This window comes from Danio rerio, chromosome 9 (assembly GCF_049306965.1).
Source record: "Danio rerio strain Tuebingen ecotype United States chromosome 9, GRCz12tu, whole genome shotgun sequence".
In the NCBI taxonomy this organism is placed as follows: Eukaryota; Metazoa; Chordata; class Actinopteri; order Cypriniformes; family Danionidae; genus Danio; species Danio rerio.
The window spans coordinates 25,596,535-25,612,613 of NC_133184.1; the positions used below are offsets into that span (position 1 = coordinate 25,596,535).

The 16,079-nt window shown below is 38.4% G+C and overlaps 1 protein-coding gene across 3 annotated transcripts in view; it reads right to left on the bottom strand.

Moving 5' to 3' along the window:
• col6a3 (collagen, type VI, alpha 3) overlaps positions 1–16,079 on the bottom strand; it is an 83,571-nt gene that overhangs the window by 63,019 nt on the left and 4,473 nt on the right. Inside the window, exons 3-14 of one of the 3 annotated variants that reach the window (XM_073912683.1) lie at positions 13,767–14,360; positions 12,136–12,729; positions 11,312–11,923; positions 10,296–10,901; positions 8,519–9,100; positions 5,630–6,229; positions 4,907–5,497; positions 4,107–4,691; positions 2,830–4,005; positions 1,954–2,553; positions 1,121–1,720; positions 340–936 (exon numbers count right to left, since the gene is read on the bottom strand). In XM_073912683.1, coding sequence (XP_073768784.1) covers positions 340–936; positions 1,121–1,720; positions 1,954–2,553; positions 2,830–4,005; positions 4,107–4,691; positions 4,907–5,497; positions 5,630–6,229; positions 8,519–9,100; positions 10,296–10,901; positions 11,312–11,923; positions 12,136–12,729; positions 13,767–14,360 — 7,737 coding nt within the window. The remainder of the gene's footprint in view (positions 1–339; positions 937–1,120; positions 1,721–1,953; positions 2,554–2,829; positions 4,006–4,106; positions 4,692–4,906; positions 5,498–5,629; positions 6,230–8,518; positions 9,101–10,295; positions 10,902–11,311; positions 11,924–12,135; positions 12,730–13,766; positions 14,361–16,079) is intronic. The other 2 variants (XM_073912684.1, XM_073912685.1) reach the window with 2 other exon arrangements.

Consider the following 16,079-nt stretch of genomic DNA (forward strand, 5'->3'; position numbering starts at 1 on the left):
GGGTGTACAGCAGGCGTTTGTGCCCTCTAGTCTGCAGGTACAACAGAGGTAACAACTCCCCCATTCTTTCAGCTATTTTGCGGCCAGTCTGATGGTCAAATGTTATTACCGTCTTCCAAAGTAAACTCACATTTTGGTCAGGGTAAACCTGCCTTGATGCACTGAAGCCGCCATGACCAAAAAAGACCTACACTGGAAGGAGATTTTCAGCAGAAGCTATGCCTAAAGTAAACAACCTAGTATACAAACACTTTTAACACAGGCAAACGCTGCTAGGAGTTTCAACCCACGGCTTGCTTGGCTAATTTTAACATAAAGCGTGTGCAAATTCTGTCTTACCTGCCACAGTAGGTGTCATCGGCTTAACTTGAACAAGCACATTGTTTAGGGAGCTGTAAAACTGCTGCTGGACACCGGGAAGGTCAGAGAAATCATTGAGCGATTGTGCATAGGCAGGGTCATTGGTAATTCTCTGGACCTCTCTGCTTGAATTTCTAGTGCCGATGCCCAAGATCAAGACCCCGCTCTCTTTCAGGGCAGAGGCAGGTGTATCTACGTTGTCGTTTGAGCGTCCTCCACTGAGGAGGATAAGAACCTGAGGGACACCCTCTTGCTTTCTACTCCCGGCAGAGGCAGTGAAGACACTGTCCCGCACGTACTGGAGAGCTGCCCCCGTGTTGAGGGGTCTCCCTCCTCTATGCCTCAGACCTCTGACCGTGTTCAAGACGTCTGCTTTTGCTGTGTAGGTATTCAGGTAGAAATTGACCTCAGCATCTCTACTGTACTGCACCACAGAAATGCGATCTCTGTTTGCCTCTACGTTGAATTGCTCAACTAATCTCTGCACAAATGCACGCATGGCTGGGAAAGTATTCCTAGTGCCATCAGAGCCGTCCAGCAGAAACACTACATCCTTTCTGGGAATGGTGTCATCAGCTAGGAAAAGAGGACAGCGTCATTAACAGTAAGAAATTTTAAAACATCTTTAGAATGTCACATCACCACCTCATTGACAATGTAAGTTGTGAGTAATGGTCCCGCTGCACACAATTAATTATTGCGATGAGTAACGAGGCACGGGCGTTGAGCCAGCTCTCGTGAAGTTCTATCATGCACATACCAGTGAGAGTTGGGGAAGTTGGAGTGCCGGACATTGCAACCGTCTGGACAGAGGCCAACAGCTGCTCTTGGACATTTGGAAGCTCACTGAAGTCGGCCACGGACAGAGCATAATTGGCTTCGTATGATATTCTCTGCAGTTCTCTGCTATCAGAGCCCCTCGATCCTATTCCCAAGGTCAAGACACCGAGCTCTTTCAGAGAGGATGCTGCTGCATCAACGCTGTCAAATGACCTTCCCCCGCTAAGCAGGATCAGAATCTGTGGCACACCCTCCAGCCGTCTGCTGCCAGAAGAAGCAGTAAAGACATTGTCTCTGACGTACTGGAGAGCTGCCCCTGTGTAGAGGGGACGGCCTCCTTTGTGTCTCAGACCTGTGACGCGGTCAAGAATGTCTTCCTTTTTCGTGTAGCTATTCAGATAGAAATGGACCTCAGCGTCTCTACTGTACTGCACAACAGAAACGCGGTCTCTGTTTGCCTCAATGTTGAATTTCTCCACTACTCTTTGCACAAAGTCCCGCATAGCTGGGAAAGAACTCCTAGTGCCATCTGAACCGTCCAGCAGAAACACTACATCTTTTCTGGGTGTGCTGTATTCAGCTGAGAGGGAGGGAAAAACAACATCATTAACAAAAAAGTTATGACAATAAGTGATCTAAACCTTACGAATGCCAAATCAGTTCATCGCCACATTAACTGTCTAAGCTGTGGGAAATGGACCCACTGCTCTCTTTCTCTTTTCCACTCTCTATCTTTCTTTTGAATAAATAAAGTAGGAACATCAAGAAGAAAGGCAAGACAGGGCCTATTTTAAAGTTCTGTTTGGCACATACCGGTAACAGTCGTTGAAGTTGGGGTGACGGGAATTGAAGTAACCTGTACAGAGGCAAGCAGCTGCTCTTGGACATTTGGTAGCTCACTGAAATCAGACACGGACAGAGCATAACTGGGTTCATATGATATTCTCTGCAGTTCTCTGCTATCAGAGCCTCTCGATCCTATTCCAAAAGTCAAGACGCCAAGCTCTTTCAGAGAGGAGGCTGCTGCATCGACACTGTCAAATGACTTGCCCCCGCTAAGCAAAACCAGTATCTGCGGCACACCCTCCAGCCGCCTGCTGCCAGAAGAAGCAGTGAAGACATTGTCTTTGACGTACTGGAGAGCTGCCCCTGTGTAAAGGGGTCTGCCTCCTTTGTGCCTCAGACCCCTGACAGCATCAAGAATTTCTTCCTTTGTCGTGTATGTGTTTAGATAGAAATTGGCCTCTGGTTCTCTGCTGTATTGGACAACAGAAATGCGATCTCTGTTCTCTGCAGCAGCCAATTTCTCCACCATTTTTTGCACAAAGTCTTTCATTGCTGGGAATCCATTTCTAGTTCCATCCGATCCATCCAGAAGGAACACAACATCTCTTCTAAGTCCATCTACTTCAGCTAGGAATCACATTTTGAGAAGTGAAATTGTCAAAAACAATACATTATTTTCCACAGTCTTGACATGAAAAATGCAATAAAAGTTTTGCATTGGATGATTATTATTTTTATTTACAAGTTTACATTGTCTAGTTTCCTAATTGTTAGTTCATTGAAATCAGATGTCATTTTTTAACTGATTATATGAAATAAAATTTTAACTTAAAAATTTAGCAATAATTCTTTTCAAATAAAAATGTCTCCTTAATTGTAATGCAAAAGTTGTACTACACTTACCAATTTGTTTTTTGTTGTAATTTAAATTGTATTTGAATGCTTCAAGTAGCTCTGCTTGGATTTTTGGTAATTCACTGAAATCATTCAATGAGAGCACATTGTTTTCTGAAGATATTTTATGTAACTCATTAGAGTCTGAGTACTGTCCTCCAATTCCATATATTAATATACCATTTTGTTTAAGAGCAAAGGCTGCTTCAGAGATGTTGTCCCTCGATTTTCCACCAGTAAGCAGAATTAATATTTGAGGGATACCTTCTTTTTGCCTGCTTCCCGAGGCACTTATGAAAATATTTTCTTTTACATATCGAAGTGCAGATCCGGTGTTTAAGGGTCTTCCACCTTTATGGCTAAGCACTTTTACTGCATTTAATACATCTTCTTTTCTTAAGAATGAATTTAAATAAAAATTTGTGACAGCAACATTACTATATTGAATTAATGCAATTCTATCTTTATCAATTCCCACATTAAGATTTGAAATAAAATTGTAGAGAAATTCACGTATTTCTGGAAATCCTCTTCTTATACTGTCTGAGCCATCCACAAGAAAAGCAATATCCCTTTTAAATCCTGTGCCTGTGCCATCAACTTGGGATTCTCCTTTATTTCTTATTCCTGTTAGCTTTGCCAAGAGGATTTGACGGACATTTCCTAAGTCATGAAAATCAGAAACAGCCAAGGCATAATCTGTCTGAGTAGAAATGGCTTCCATTTCAATTTGATCTTCCAGCCTTGACCCGATGGCAAAAATTGTAACTCCCATACTCTTTAGTTCATTAGCTGGACCAAAAGGAGTGTCTTGTGATCTGCCACCAGCCACAAGTACAAGATTTTGACTTACACTGCCTATTTTCTGACTTACAACTCTAGGGGTAAAAATCTTATCTTTAACAAATTGTAGTGCCTGACCAATGTATTGTGGTCGTCCCCCTTTTGGTTTGAGGTTGCGTATAGCATTTGCCACCTCAAAAGTTGATGAGTGTGTACTAAGGTTAAAGCTTGTTGCCGCAGTATCACTAAACTGCACAACAGCAATTTGATCTTTTTCTTGGCCAACATCAAATGTCTCTACCAAACTGGCCACAAATTCTCGTATAGCTGTGAATCTATCACTAGCATCATCAGATCCATCAATAAGAAATACAATATTTCTTTTTACATCCAGAACTTGGCCTAAAATAAATAAAAGTGAGAATGTTTAAACAACATTTCTAAAGAAGCCAACATGTTCAGGATACATGAGTTCAGGAAACATCAGTTAATAAAGTTCTTACCCTCAGGAGTTGGATATGTCTCAGGAATTTCATCACCACTTAAAACAGAGACAACTCTTTGGGCAATGCTGTTGATGGAGTTGAAGTCAGGAACAGAAAAGGCATAGGCTGGTGTTACAGACATTGTCTGTAGCTCAAGTGTATCAGCATTTCTTGTGCCAATTGTAAAGACTTTTATGTTGTTTTCTCTTAAATCCTGTGAAATTACTCTGACATCATCTGCAGATCTGCCACCACTAAATAAATACAGAATTTGGGGTACACCCTGATGGCGTCTGCTTCCAGAGGAAGGAGTAAATATGCTTTCTTTAATGAACAGCATGGCAGCTCCAGTGTTTAGTGGCCTTCCACTTTTGTGCCTCAAAGAGCGTATAGAATTTAGTACCTCCTTTTTGGTTGAATATGAGCTGAGATAAAAATTTGCTGTGGGATCTCGACTGTATTGTACAACTGCCACCCTATCGAGATCTTCCTCCACATTTAGACTCTCAACAACCATCTGAATAAAACGGCGAATTGCCTCAAAACCAATTTTCGAATCATCAGAACCATCAATAAGAAATGCCACATCCCTTTTGACAGATTCTGCAATGAGGAAATCAGAGGAAAATACTTGCCATTATGGAAGACTTTAAAACACATTCTACATTTTTAGATAATGTGTTTTGGCAAAACTAATCATGTTGGAAAGTACAATGCCCTTCATTATGCTATACTTCTATGTGCTATAATTTGCATGACACATCTAGTATTGGCTGGTGTACACACATACAATAAAAAATGAAAGAATTGTACCTTACCAGAAACCTGAGTAATCGCTGTTGGTAGGTGTTGGTAAGAAACTTCTTTTACCAATGCTAAAATATTCTCCTGAAGATCAAGAATGTTTCCAAAGTCAGAGATGAAAAAGTAGTTTTGTTGATGAGACAATGCTTGTAACTCAAGTGTATCAGCATTTGTAGTACCAATACTTAAAGTAATGACACCGATGTCTTTCAAAGCTTTGACTGGACCACGTATGTCATCATTAGACCTTCCAGAACTCAGCACAATCAGAATCTGTGGCACACCCTCCAAATGTCTACTCCCTGCAGCTGCAGTAAACAAGTTGTCCTTAATGTACTGTAATGCTGCCCCGGTGTGACGCAGCCTTCCTCCTTTATGGATTAGACGTTTCACATGACTTATAACATCATCTAATGTTGAATGTGCATTTAATTGAAAATCAAAAGCTGTGTCATCACTGTACTGGACCACTGAAATGCGATCTTTATTTGGTGCCACATTCAGTTTCTCAACCAGAGCCTGAACAAACTTTTTCACTACTGAGAATCTTTCCTTTGTGTCATCAGAGGCATCAATTAAAAAAACAACATCTCTCTTTCCAGCATCTGTTGCAGATATTTATAGAGAGAGATGTATATGTAGTTATGTAACTAACCCATAACACCTTTAAATCAGTCATATGCAAAAGTAAATAGATAAACAATCATCATAATCATAATGTTAATAACACTCCTTACCTGTTGTAGATGATGGAAGCCTTCTGGGTTGACGGGGAACTCTTTTTACATATGATAAAAGATTCTGCTCAATAGTTTGAAGGGCATCAAATTGAGGAACAATAAGGGTATGAGCAGGAGTATATGAGATTTCCTGGAGCTGAATGACATCTGCATTTTGGTTGCCAATGCTAAATGGTACAATTTGGTCCCGTTTCAAAGCTGCAGCTGGAGTTCTAACATCATCCTGAGACCTTCCACCAGTCACAAGCACAACAATCTGAGGAACCCCTTCCAGGAGTCTGCTCCCAGAAGGGGCCACGAATAGGTTGTTTTTTGCATATTCAAGGGCTCTTCCTGTGTTGAGGAGATTTCCTCCCAGGTGCTGCAGACTCTCAACTGAATTGAGAACTTTTTGTTTTGTGGCATGTGTGTTCAGGTAAAAATGGACCTGTGGCTCTCTGCTGTATTGGACTACAGACACTCTATCTCTGTTTGGCCCAATATTAAGTTTGTCCACCACTCTTTGAACAAAATGACACATTTGTTTAAATGCTTCCCTGGTGTCATCAGAACCATCCAGGATAAAGACAATGTCTCTTTGAGATGCATCCAATTCAACTAGGGTGAAAATTAAATGGCTTTATTAAAATGACATCCCCAGCAAGCTACATATTGTATACCACATGTAACGTGGTAAATAGTAAATAGTAGTAAATACTTTTCAATAGTATTTACTATGGATGGGACGGTTCATAAATATATATTAAAAAACAATTTGTTTTCTGTTGTCATGGTTCAGTAAGCATGTGTATTGTTTAGTTCGCATCTTTTTTGTTTTGTTTTAGTATCTGACTTGAATTTGTGATCCTATTGTATGGATACCTGGTGACTGCAGTGCTCTCTCTCTCTCTCTCTCTCTCTCTCTCTCTCTCTCTCTCTCTCTCTCTCTCTCTATCTTTCTCTCTTTCTCTCTCTCTCTGCTCCTCTTCCTTAATGTTGGTTTATACTTCTTTGTTAGGTGATCAGCATGACTCTCGGCGCATGCAACGCGTGTAGCTGTGCATTCATACTTCTGCACACTTTTTATGTTGCTCTGCAATAACACTTCCGAAATGCTAGCTGGCACTAGGGGTTTATGTTCCTGTGTGTCGAGTTTCTTCGCTGGTGTTATGTATTTCTAAAAACTTTTTTTAATGAACAAGTGCCTCAAACTCCCTCATTGTGAGGCAGGAACCAGCAGAGTTGCAACAACTTTAATCATAATGTAAACACAAAACAAAATTTTTCATCTAGAGCTCCTTCACGGGACTCGACACTTGTAAACAGTCACTCCAATGGACTTGTGCGGTTCTTGGTCCCGCCCACACTCATCAGCGCTACCAAGCTGACCAATCAAAAAGCTTGGGTTATGCATCATTGCAATGTGTAGTTACGTTTTTTAAAGGTGCGTGTCAGCGACGCCTACAGCCACAGCGAGGACTATGCGTCCACGCGTAGGCTGCGCCGTAGCATACGTGTTCGCTTGACGCAGAAGTATAAATCAGCCTTTAGCCACTCACTCAGCACAGATGCATTGCAGACACCTGAAGCAGTTTGTTGATGTGTTACTATTGTTAAAAACTCAATACTAGCATTTGTGCTAATCTATCTCTCATCTCACAAGTGCTTTTATTTAACATGTTCTTTCACTTCAACATATATGTGAAATACATTTAACATAATGCCCACATACCGCATACAAGTCTAAAGTGAAACCACACATTATTGAACTTGAAAAAAATGACAGCAGCCAAAATTAACATGCTATCATTACCAAGAATCAATAACAAAATACTTGTACCGCTATAAACATTCCTGGAGAGCGCCAAATACATACCAGGAGGTACAATTTGTGTAGTTTCTGTTTACATGAACCTACAAGAGGCTGCTGTGTACACTTTTTGAGATCTCAAATCTCTCTGTACATGGTGAGCTAACTGGGTAAACTGGTAACAGTGGGAAAGCCATCCATATGGAGGTAAGTGGTCAGCTGGTAAGCATGAAAAGGAACAGCGTCATACCACCCCATAGTGTTTGTTTTAAGGACGAAATGCAGCCATACACACTTCAGACTACATAATTTGCAATCTCCAGTAATGTATATAGGTTTTCATGAGCTTATGTAGATTTTTTTCAAATACTGTACATACCGTAGGATATAAGGCTATGCATTTTATGCTGATGCATGGTATTTCTAAATGATATATAAGTGTTGCAATAGGGGATGTCTTTTACCGATTTATTTTGAAAACTGTGACCACAGAACTTTGATATCATATTGAACCTAAAGTTTTCTGAACCGTCCCACCTTTGTTATAAAAAATTTAAATTAAAATCTTAACAATGAATGTAGACATATTTACAACCCATAATCCACTAAATATGTTGCAATGTGTGTGTATTGTATTTTTTAAAATATATATGTTTGAAACATCTTATATTCATTATGAGAGTGTCTGGTTAATTATTAGTGTAATTAACCAGGTAGGAAAGAAATAGGAAAGAACAAGGATGAAATGCCAACAATGATTGAAAAATCATTGGCTCAGACATGAGCTTAAACTGAAAGAAATCTCCACAGGTAGTGAAAATCTTCCATGGTTAAAATAACCAATGGAACAACAAATTTCAGTGATTGATAAAAGCAAAAGATAAATAGTGAATGTTTAGGTGCAAAGACCATTAATTGCCATTCTTTAACTGAGATGTTAAAAAGGTTGAATCAATCAATAAATGGCCACATTGTTAAAACAGGCAGTTAAGTGAAAGAAAGAGATTTTGTTGAAGTTTAATTCCAAACAATTGAATGCCTAAAGTCAAAAGAAAAAGCTTGGATTTTAAGAAAATGCCATGTGTGGTTATTCTTACCAATAATAGTTGGGGGTTCTATCCCCATTTTGGATTTGATAAAGGAGAGGATGTCAGGCTGAATATGTAAAAGTTCACCAGAGACTGGAAGATTAAAAATGAATCTAGGTGAAAATGCTATGGTCTGGAGTTCTGACTCTAAAGCATTCTTTATTCCAATGGCAATGGACAACACGCCAAAATTTTTGAGATCTTCAGCAGGATCTGCCACTTGATCAATGGACCGTCCACCAGTCATAACAATCAACACCTGAGGGACTCCTAGATGATGTCTACTTCCAGAAGCAGTAGTAAAAACATGGTCCCTGACATACTGTAGAGCTGCCCCAGTGTTTATGTTTCTTCCACCTTTTGCTGTAAGGCCATTAATGGCATAAAGTACAGCTTTCTTACTATTGTAAGTGTTAAGTAGGAAGTGAATCAAAGGGTCTTCACTGTACTGTACTACAGCAACTCGAACAATGTCCTGGTCAATGTCAAGATCCAAAACCATTCTCCGAATAAACTCACGAATGGTAAGAAGCGTATTTCGTGAATCATCTGAGCCATCAAGGAGAAAAACTATATCCCGTTTGTTAATTCCTGTATAAAGCAAGTGGCCAAGAAAAGAAAAATAAAGGATATTGGAATATATTTGACTCATTCAATGTATAAATTGAATTGTAAAAGAATTGACAGAACATCAACTGTTTCAATATGAAAGAAAATCGAGGAACATCAGTAACATCGACCCCTCAAAACAATTTTGTGGGTCAGGAGGTGAACAGCATTGAATAAGAAAATGCTCTTCCAAATGAAAATAGTTCAAAATAGTCCAGTGAAATGAACATCTTTGTGTGCAAAAGATGCCAACTAAAGACATGGAAGCCATGCAAAAACACTGAAGAAGAAAGAAAAAAAAATCGTCATTTGAGCCAACATCATCCTATAATTAGCAGTTTCTATGACAGATTTAATGCAAATTTAAAATAGGTAATTCAGCAGGCACTCATATCCATATTAACAATTTTTAAAAGGACCTAAAATTGAACAAAAAAATGAGTTATCATTTGCCTAAAGTGTATGGTCTTACTGTCTGAATTCGGAACTTCCATTTTATTAATTTATCCAGATCTTTTGTGGGTATGCTTTATGGTTGAATTTATTTCTGGTTCTACAAAAAAAGTTTGACAAATCAATTAATATTATATTTAATTTGAGACTGGAATGATACAGTATTCAGCTCATTTAAAACTGCATTTTCCACCCTAATGCTGACTTTCACAATTCTAAGATGTGTAAGAATAATGTAAGGTCGTATTATTTCATAACTACTGTAGATGGTCTGCTGCTCAACAATATTAGCAATTGAAGAAATTCTTGAAGTATCTACCAGATGAAGAATTAAAATCCTGCTGCCTCACAAACTGGAGGGCTGCAACAGTGCTAGTTATGTGTTCACATTTGTGTTACATGACTTTTATGACATTTAGAACCTTGTTGAGTAAGTTCTGAGATAAACCTCATCCACTGAATTGTCACTGTACTGAACCACATATTTCTGTATTTAATCTCCTCAACCTTAATTTTCTCAACAACTTTTTGAAAAAAAAATCACACTGTATTAAATGCACTTTTAGTAGAAATGGATCCATCCAAAAGGAACACAATATCTTTTGTTACTTCTTCGGCATCAGCAAAAACCGTGCACCAGCAGTAAGAGAAACCGTATTCAGAAATAAAGAAGAGCATAGCATGAAGAAGACCACAGCAAAATAAAAAGCACAAGTTTTCTTACCTCTCTCTAGAAATTTCGTCAGGTCTTGTTCTTGAAAGTTCACATAGTTCTTGAGCTTTTCCTGGACAGTGTTGAGCTGGCTGAATTCCTTTACATTGAAAGCAAATGATGGATTGTGAGAGATGGCCTCAATCTCTTTGGGATCTGCATTTTTTACTCCAACACCAAAAGGTACAACTCCCTCAGTCTTCAGGGCAACCGCAGGCTCTCTGACACTATCTCTTGATCTTCCAGCAGTTAGAACGATCAAAAATTGGGGAACATTTTGTGCAGCTCGACTGCCACGTGCTGTTGACAAGACTGTGTTTTTCATGAAAGTCAATGCAGCACCAGTATTCAGACCTCTGCCACCTGCCAGAGTGAGCCCATTTACAGCTCTCAGCACCTCATCTTTGGTTTGGTAAGTGTCGAGGAAGAAGTTAGGGCTTGGTCTATCACTATGCTGGACAACAGACACTCTTACTTTATTAATTCCTATGTCAAGAGGCTCAATCACTCTGGAAATGAAGTCACGAATGTAGGGAAAGTCACCTCTGACATCATCAGAGCCATCTATCAAGAATGCAACATCCCTTTCTCCATGGGAGGGGCCAGGCGTTGGAGCTCCTGTAAAAAATCAAAATCAAAAATTTTAATGAAAAATAGTCTATTGAATACAATTTGTTGTTGTTTTTGCCACATTCAGCTTTCATGAAATTATATAGGAAACTATAAGCAACTTATAGTATTATAGTATTATATTATATATTTATAATCAGTATAATATTATGATTTATAATTTAACTGATAATGATCAGTTTATCATTTGGGGTGACCACTGTTAGGTAAAAAAAAAAAAAAAAAAAAAAAAAAAGATTTTATAGGCTGCTGATATTTCATAATAATCCCCACATTAAAAAGTACATTGATAGACTAATTATAAGGGTGAGGGGATAATTTTGTTCTTTTAAAAATAATAATTATGATTTTGAATGCAGTTATGGAAATGTGTTTCATAAGAAGGTGCTTCAGCTCACCTTCAATTGTATCAGTCTCCCCAACAACAGTGATGAGTGGTGTCATAATTTTTTCAACAACACTTGACAAGTCAGCAAAATTTCTTCTGTAATATGCCAAATCTTCAACAAAAGCAGCAGTTTTCAGAAAAGTCAAATCCACCTGGCCAGCTCCAACAGCGAATGTCAAAACACCTTCTAAAGCCAGTCGGTCTGCAATCCTTTTAGCATCATCTTGAGATGGGCCTCCTGTTATTAGCACCAGTACCTGCTGGACTCCTTGTCTCCTACGAGACCCAGATGAGGTTTGGAAGTGGTTATCTAGAGCATATTTCAGGGCTGCACCAGTGTTAAGTGCACGTCCTCCCATCAAACTGAGCTGTGCAATGGCAGAAAGCACGTTCTGTTTGGTGTTGTGAGAATTCAAATAAAACTCTGTGCGCTGCCCCTCAGCAAACTGCATTAGTCCAATGCGCACTCTATCAGGTCGAACATCTAGCTTGTTGACCACACCGTTGATAAAGTCCTTCACAAAACGCAGGTTATTTCCAACATAGTTAGATCCATCCACCAGGAAAACAATGTCTCGGACAACTTTTTGTGTGTGGACTGTTGTAACCTCCACAACTGGTCCTAGAGGATTTGATATAACCACAGTAATCTCAGTTTGTGCTATAGGTCAGTATCAATAGGCTAAAACACTAAGTAAATAAAAAGGAATAAATACATAAAAACATGCTTAACTAAATAGTTTTATTATAAATACAGAATTTTATGGAGTAATTTATGAGCAATATATTATCCTACAATTTGCTTATTTTTAAACAAATATGCTTGTGACTTACCTGTTTCAGTTGGAGTCTCTGTCACAACAACACCAGACAATGTAGAGAGAGGGGAGATAATTTCTTTGGGGTTGCGTGACAACACCCTGAAGTCTTTATACATGAAAACCACACTGTCATCAAAAGCTATTTCCTTGAGCTCTGCCTCCTGAGCAGCTCTGGTACCTGCAGCCAATGTCAGAACACCCATTTGTCGAAGGGCTTCAGCTGGCTGTTGGACACTGTCTTTGGATTTTTTACTGGTCAGGAGCAATAAAAGCTGTGGCACTCCATCTTGAATGCGACTCCCCCTCTCAGCTCTGAACATGTTGGTCCTCACAAAATCCAGGGCTGCACCAATGTTAATTTCGACTGAAGGTTTGGGTTTTATTTTCACAAGGGCAGAGATCAAAGCCTCTTTTGAACTGAATGAGTTTAGATCAATCTCCATCTTTGGGGTAGTGGAAAACATGGCCACTCCAATCTGCACCTGATCAGGGCCAATTGGTACGGACTCAATAAACCTTCTGATGACTTCACGCGCTACATTGATTCCGATGCTGCCCAAGCTACTGTCTATGAGAAAAATGACATCTCTCTGCCCAACAGCCAAAGCTAAAAGGGAGAAGAAAAAGTAATACCGTTAAGTCATTGTGCAAGTTCTAAACAAAATAGGATAACCTACTGTATGGTTAGCCTATTTAAAACTAATAATATATATATATATATATATATATATATATATATATATATATATATATATATATATATATATATATATATATATATTAGTTGAACAATGATTAAACCCCCTATGATTTTTTTTAAGTATTTCCCAAATTATGTTTAACAGAGCAAGGACATTTTCGTAGTTATGTCAGATAATATTTTTATTCTGTCTTCTGGAGAAAAAGTCTTATTTGTTTTATTTCGGCTAGGATAAAAAGCAATTTTAACCCAACCTGCCTAACCTAATTACCCTAGTTAAGTCTTTAAGTGTCACTTTAAGCTTTATAAAAGTGTCTTGAAAATTATCTATTAAAAAATATTTACTGTCATCATGGCAAAGATAAAATAAATCAGTTATTAGAAATGAGTTATTAAAACTATTAGAAATGTGTTGAAATTGGTTAAATAAATAAACATGGGGGTTAATAATTCAGGGGTCTACTAATTTTGACTTCAGCTATATATATATATATATATATATATATATATATATATATATATATATATATATATATATATATATATATATATATATATATATATATATATATATATATATATATTACAGATGTGTGATAGTGCAATAAAAACCACCATTCTTTACTTGCTATGAAGTGAAGATAGGTAAATCATGTAAGAAAATAATGGATATGGATTAGCATTCAGTGATTATTTGTTGCAAAACATGAATAATGAATACCACTACAATTACCAAAATTAAAATATATTCTGAAACTAAAATAAAACATGTTTTTTACTGTAGTTCTTCTCTACTTACAAAGCTGACTAATTTTAGTTTAGTCTAAATATTGTATATTAAAGAGAATATAAAATGTTTACATGTCCCGATCCTGACAAAGCACTGCAATGATTTCCTTTTCTTCAGTTTCTCAATGGAATCCCCTCATACAGTGATTACATACCTTCTGTGAAATCTGTTTGAATCACAATGTTGCGCTGGGCAACCCCATTAATGTATGGCAGTATCTGGTCACCCATGCTTGAGACTGTTCTGACATCAGGAGCCGACAGAACAAAGCTTTTGTCTGTAGCAATAGCTTCCAGTTGGGCAGTGGCAGAATCACCAGCAGCAATACCAAAGATGTACACACTGTCCTGTTTTAGTGCCCTGCCGCTCTGACTGACATCATCAGCGGATTCCCCAGCACTGATCACCACCAGTGCCTGGGGGACCCCTTCCTCTGCCCTGCCTCCTGCGTCTTCGCCCAACAGACTGTCTGCCACCTCTTGCAATGCAGCCCCCAGATTTGCCTCCCCACCAGGGTATTTAAGCCCCCGGATAGCACTGAGGACACTCTGTCTGTTGTCATAGCTATTGAGATAGAACTTAATCTCAGGGTCAGCACCATAAAGCACAAGGGCTACACGAATTGCATCCCTGCCCACAGCAAGCCCCTCAATCACTTGAGCAGCCAAACCACTGATGAGGGGGAAGTTGGCAGCTCCAACGTTTTCTGATCCGTCAATTAAGAGTACAAGGTCAGCTGTCCCAGGGGCTTTGAAGAAGTGGAGAGAGGACAGAGAGACAAACAAAACATAATGCCAAAAGTGTGGGTTAAAAAACAGAAAGAGAGAGACAGGGGAAGGGTGCAAGCATAAAACATAATCATGGATAATTACAATCCATCATAAAAACACAACACAAACATATTATACTGCATGTCTGCTGAACCAAGGAAGATGCTTTCTTAATTTCATGCTCTAAAATTGTTTAGAATTATGTTGTGGGGTTTTACAGTATGGTGTGTTTAGGGTATCTGCATGTACAGTATGAAGTTTCTGTGTATGTTCAACTGAAATACTTCCATCTTCATGTGTTCAGACAGACCATGCAGACTCTTGTTACAGTATTCAGTGATTACAGCACCAGTCATGACCCCTTTTGTCTCATCTTTGGACCTTTAAAAATACTTTTGCTGTTACTTCATTAAATTTGCCTGGACTTCTAAAGACTTCACAAAATTGCTCCAAGTGTGACAAAAGCCACACTCTGTCTAGTTTTGTCATATGATAATCTTTTGAGATGATAGTAGGATTAGGGACATTCATGTTCAGATGGAAAACCAGATGAAAGACTATAATGAATAGCATTTACTGCCAACAGGGATGATTGTGAACATTTAGGGGTAAATTACAAATGACTTAATGGCAAAATTTAAATGCACATGAACTGAAAAGCATACATTTTCCATTTAAAAAATATGAGGTCTTTCATTTTGAAAAGCTGTTAAATATGCTCTTTAGCCTTTAGTTAAGTGAAAAATTCAAAGATGAGAACATACAGGTTCATCACTGTTTTCAAAGTGCAGAAATTTTCTTTGCTGCTCTGGTTACACAGTGAAGACAGTCAGCACACAAACACATTAGAATCAGACATCAAGCTCCCAAGATATAAGCTGTACTGGTGGTTAGCCATCATCAGCTACTGATGATCTCTTAAGTCCCAGACACAAACTGGTGACACCTTGTCAAAAAATTTAGGGATGAGTTTGGCAGTGAATATAGTTTTTCCTGACTCTCGAGAATTTAGTAGAGAAATGGATGGTTAAATGAGTAAATGGATAATAGTAGAGGAAGAAGATGGATGTTGATGTTTCTGAAATTGTGTTATAAATATCATTATTCTCTTATGTCTCTACACATAAGCACAAAAAAAGAGAAAAGCATGCAGAAAATGTGTCTGTGTGACAAACATGTCATGTTAAAAGTGTGTGGAACGATTAATCAGGTTATTTATGAGGGCTGGGGGTGGCATTTTGCATAAATTACCTATGGGCAGCTTTAACTGGATCTGCTTGTTCCCAGTGATGACAGTAGCTTTTGAGACCCAGCTATCTGTTGAATCCTTTTGGATAATTTAGCAGTTCTAAACAAGGTACACTCTAAAATAGCCTAGCATTATTTAATTTCCTGTAGAGCAATGGTCTCAAACTACTGGAGGGCCACAGCTCTGCAGTTTAGCTCCAACCACCTCCAACTCACACCTGCTCAATAGTCAGAGCTGCGGCCCTCAGGAATCGAGTTTGAGACCTTTGCTGTTGAGTATTAATTCACTTACTTCCCTTTTTAGAAACTATTTTGGTAAAGATATTTTTTTCTAACTGTCTTCAATAAACTGTTATACTTGTGATCAGCATTGAAGGAGTTCTATAATGATCATATGTTGAACAAAAAGTGTGTAACTTTATAATAACTACACACTATGAATCATTTAT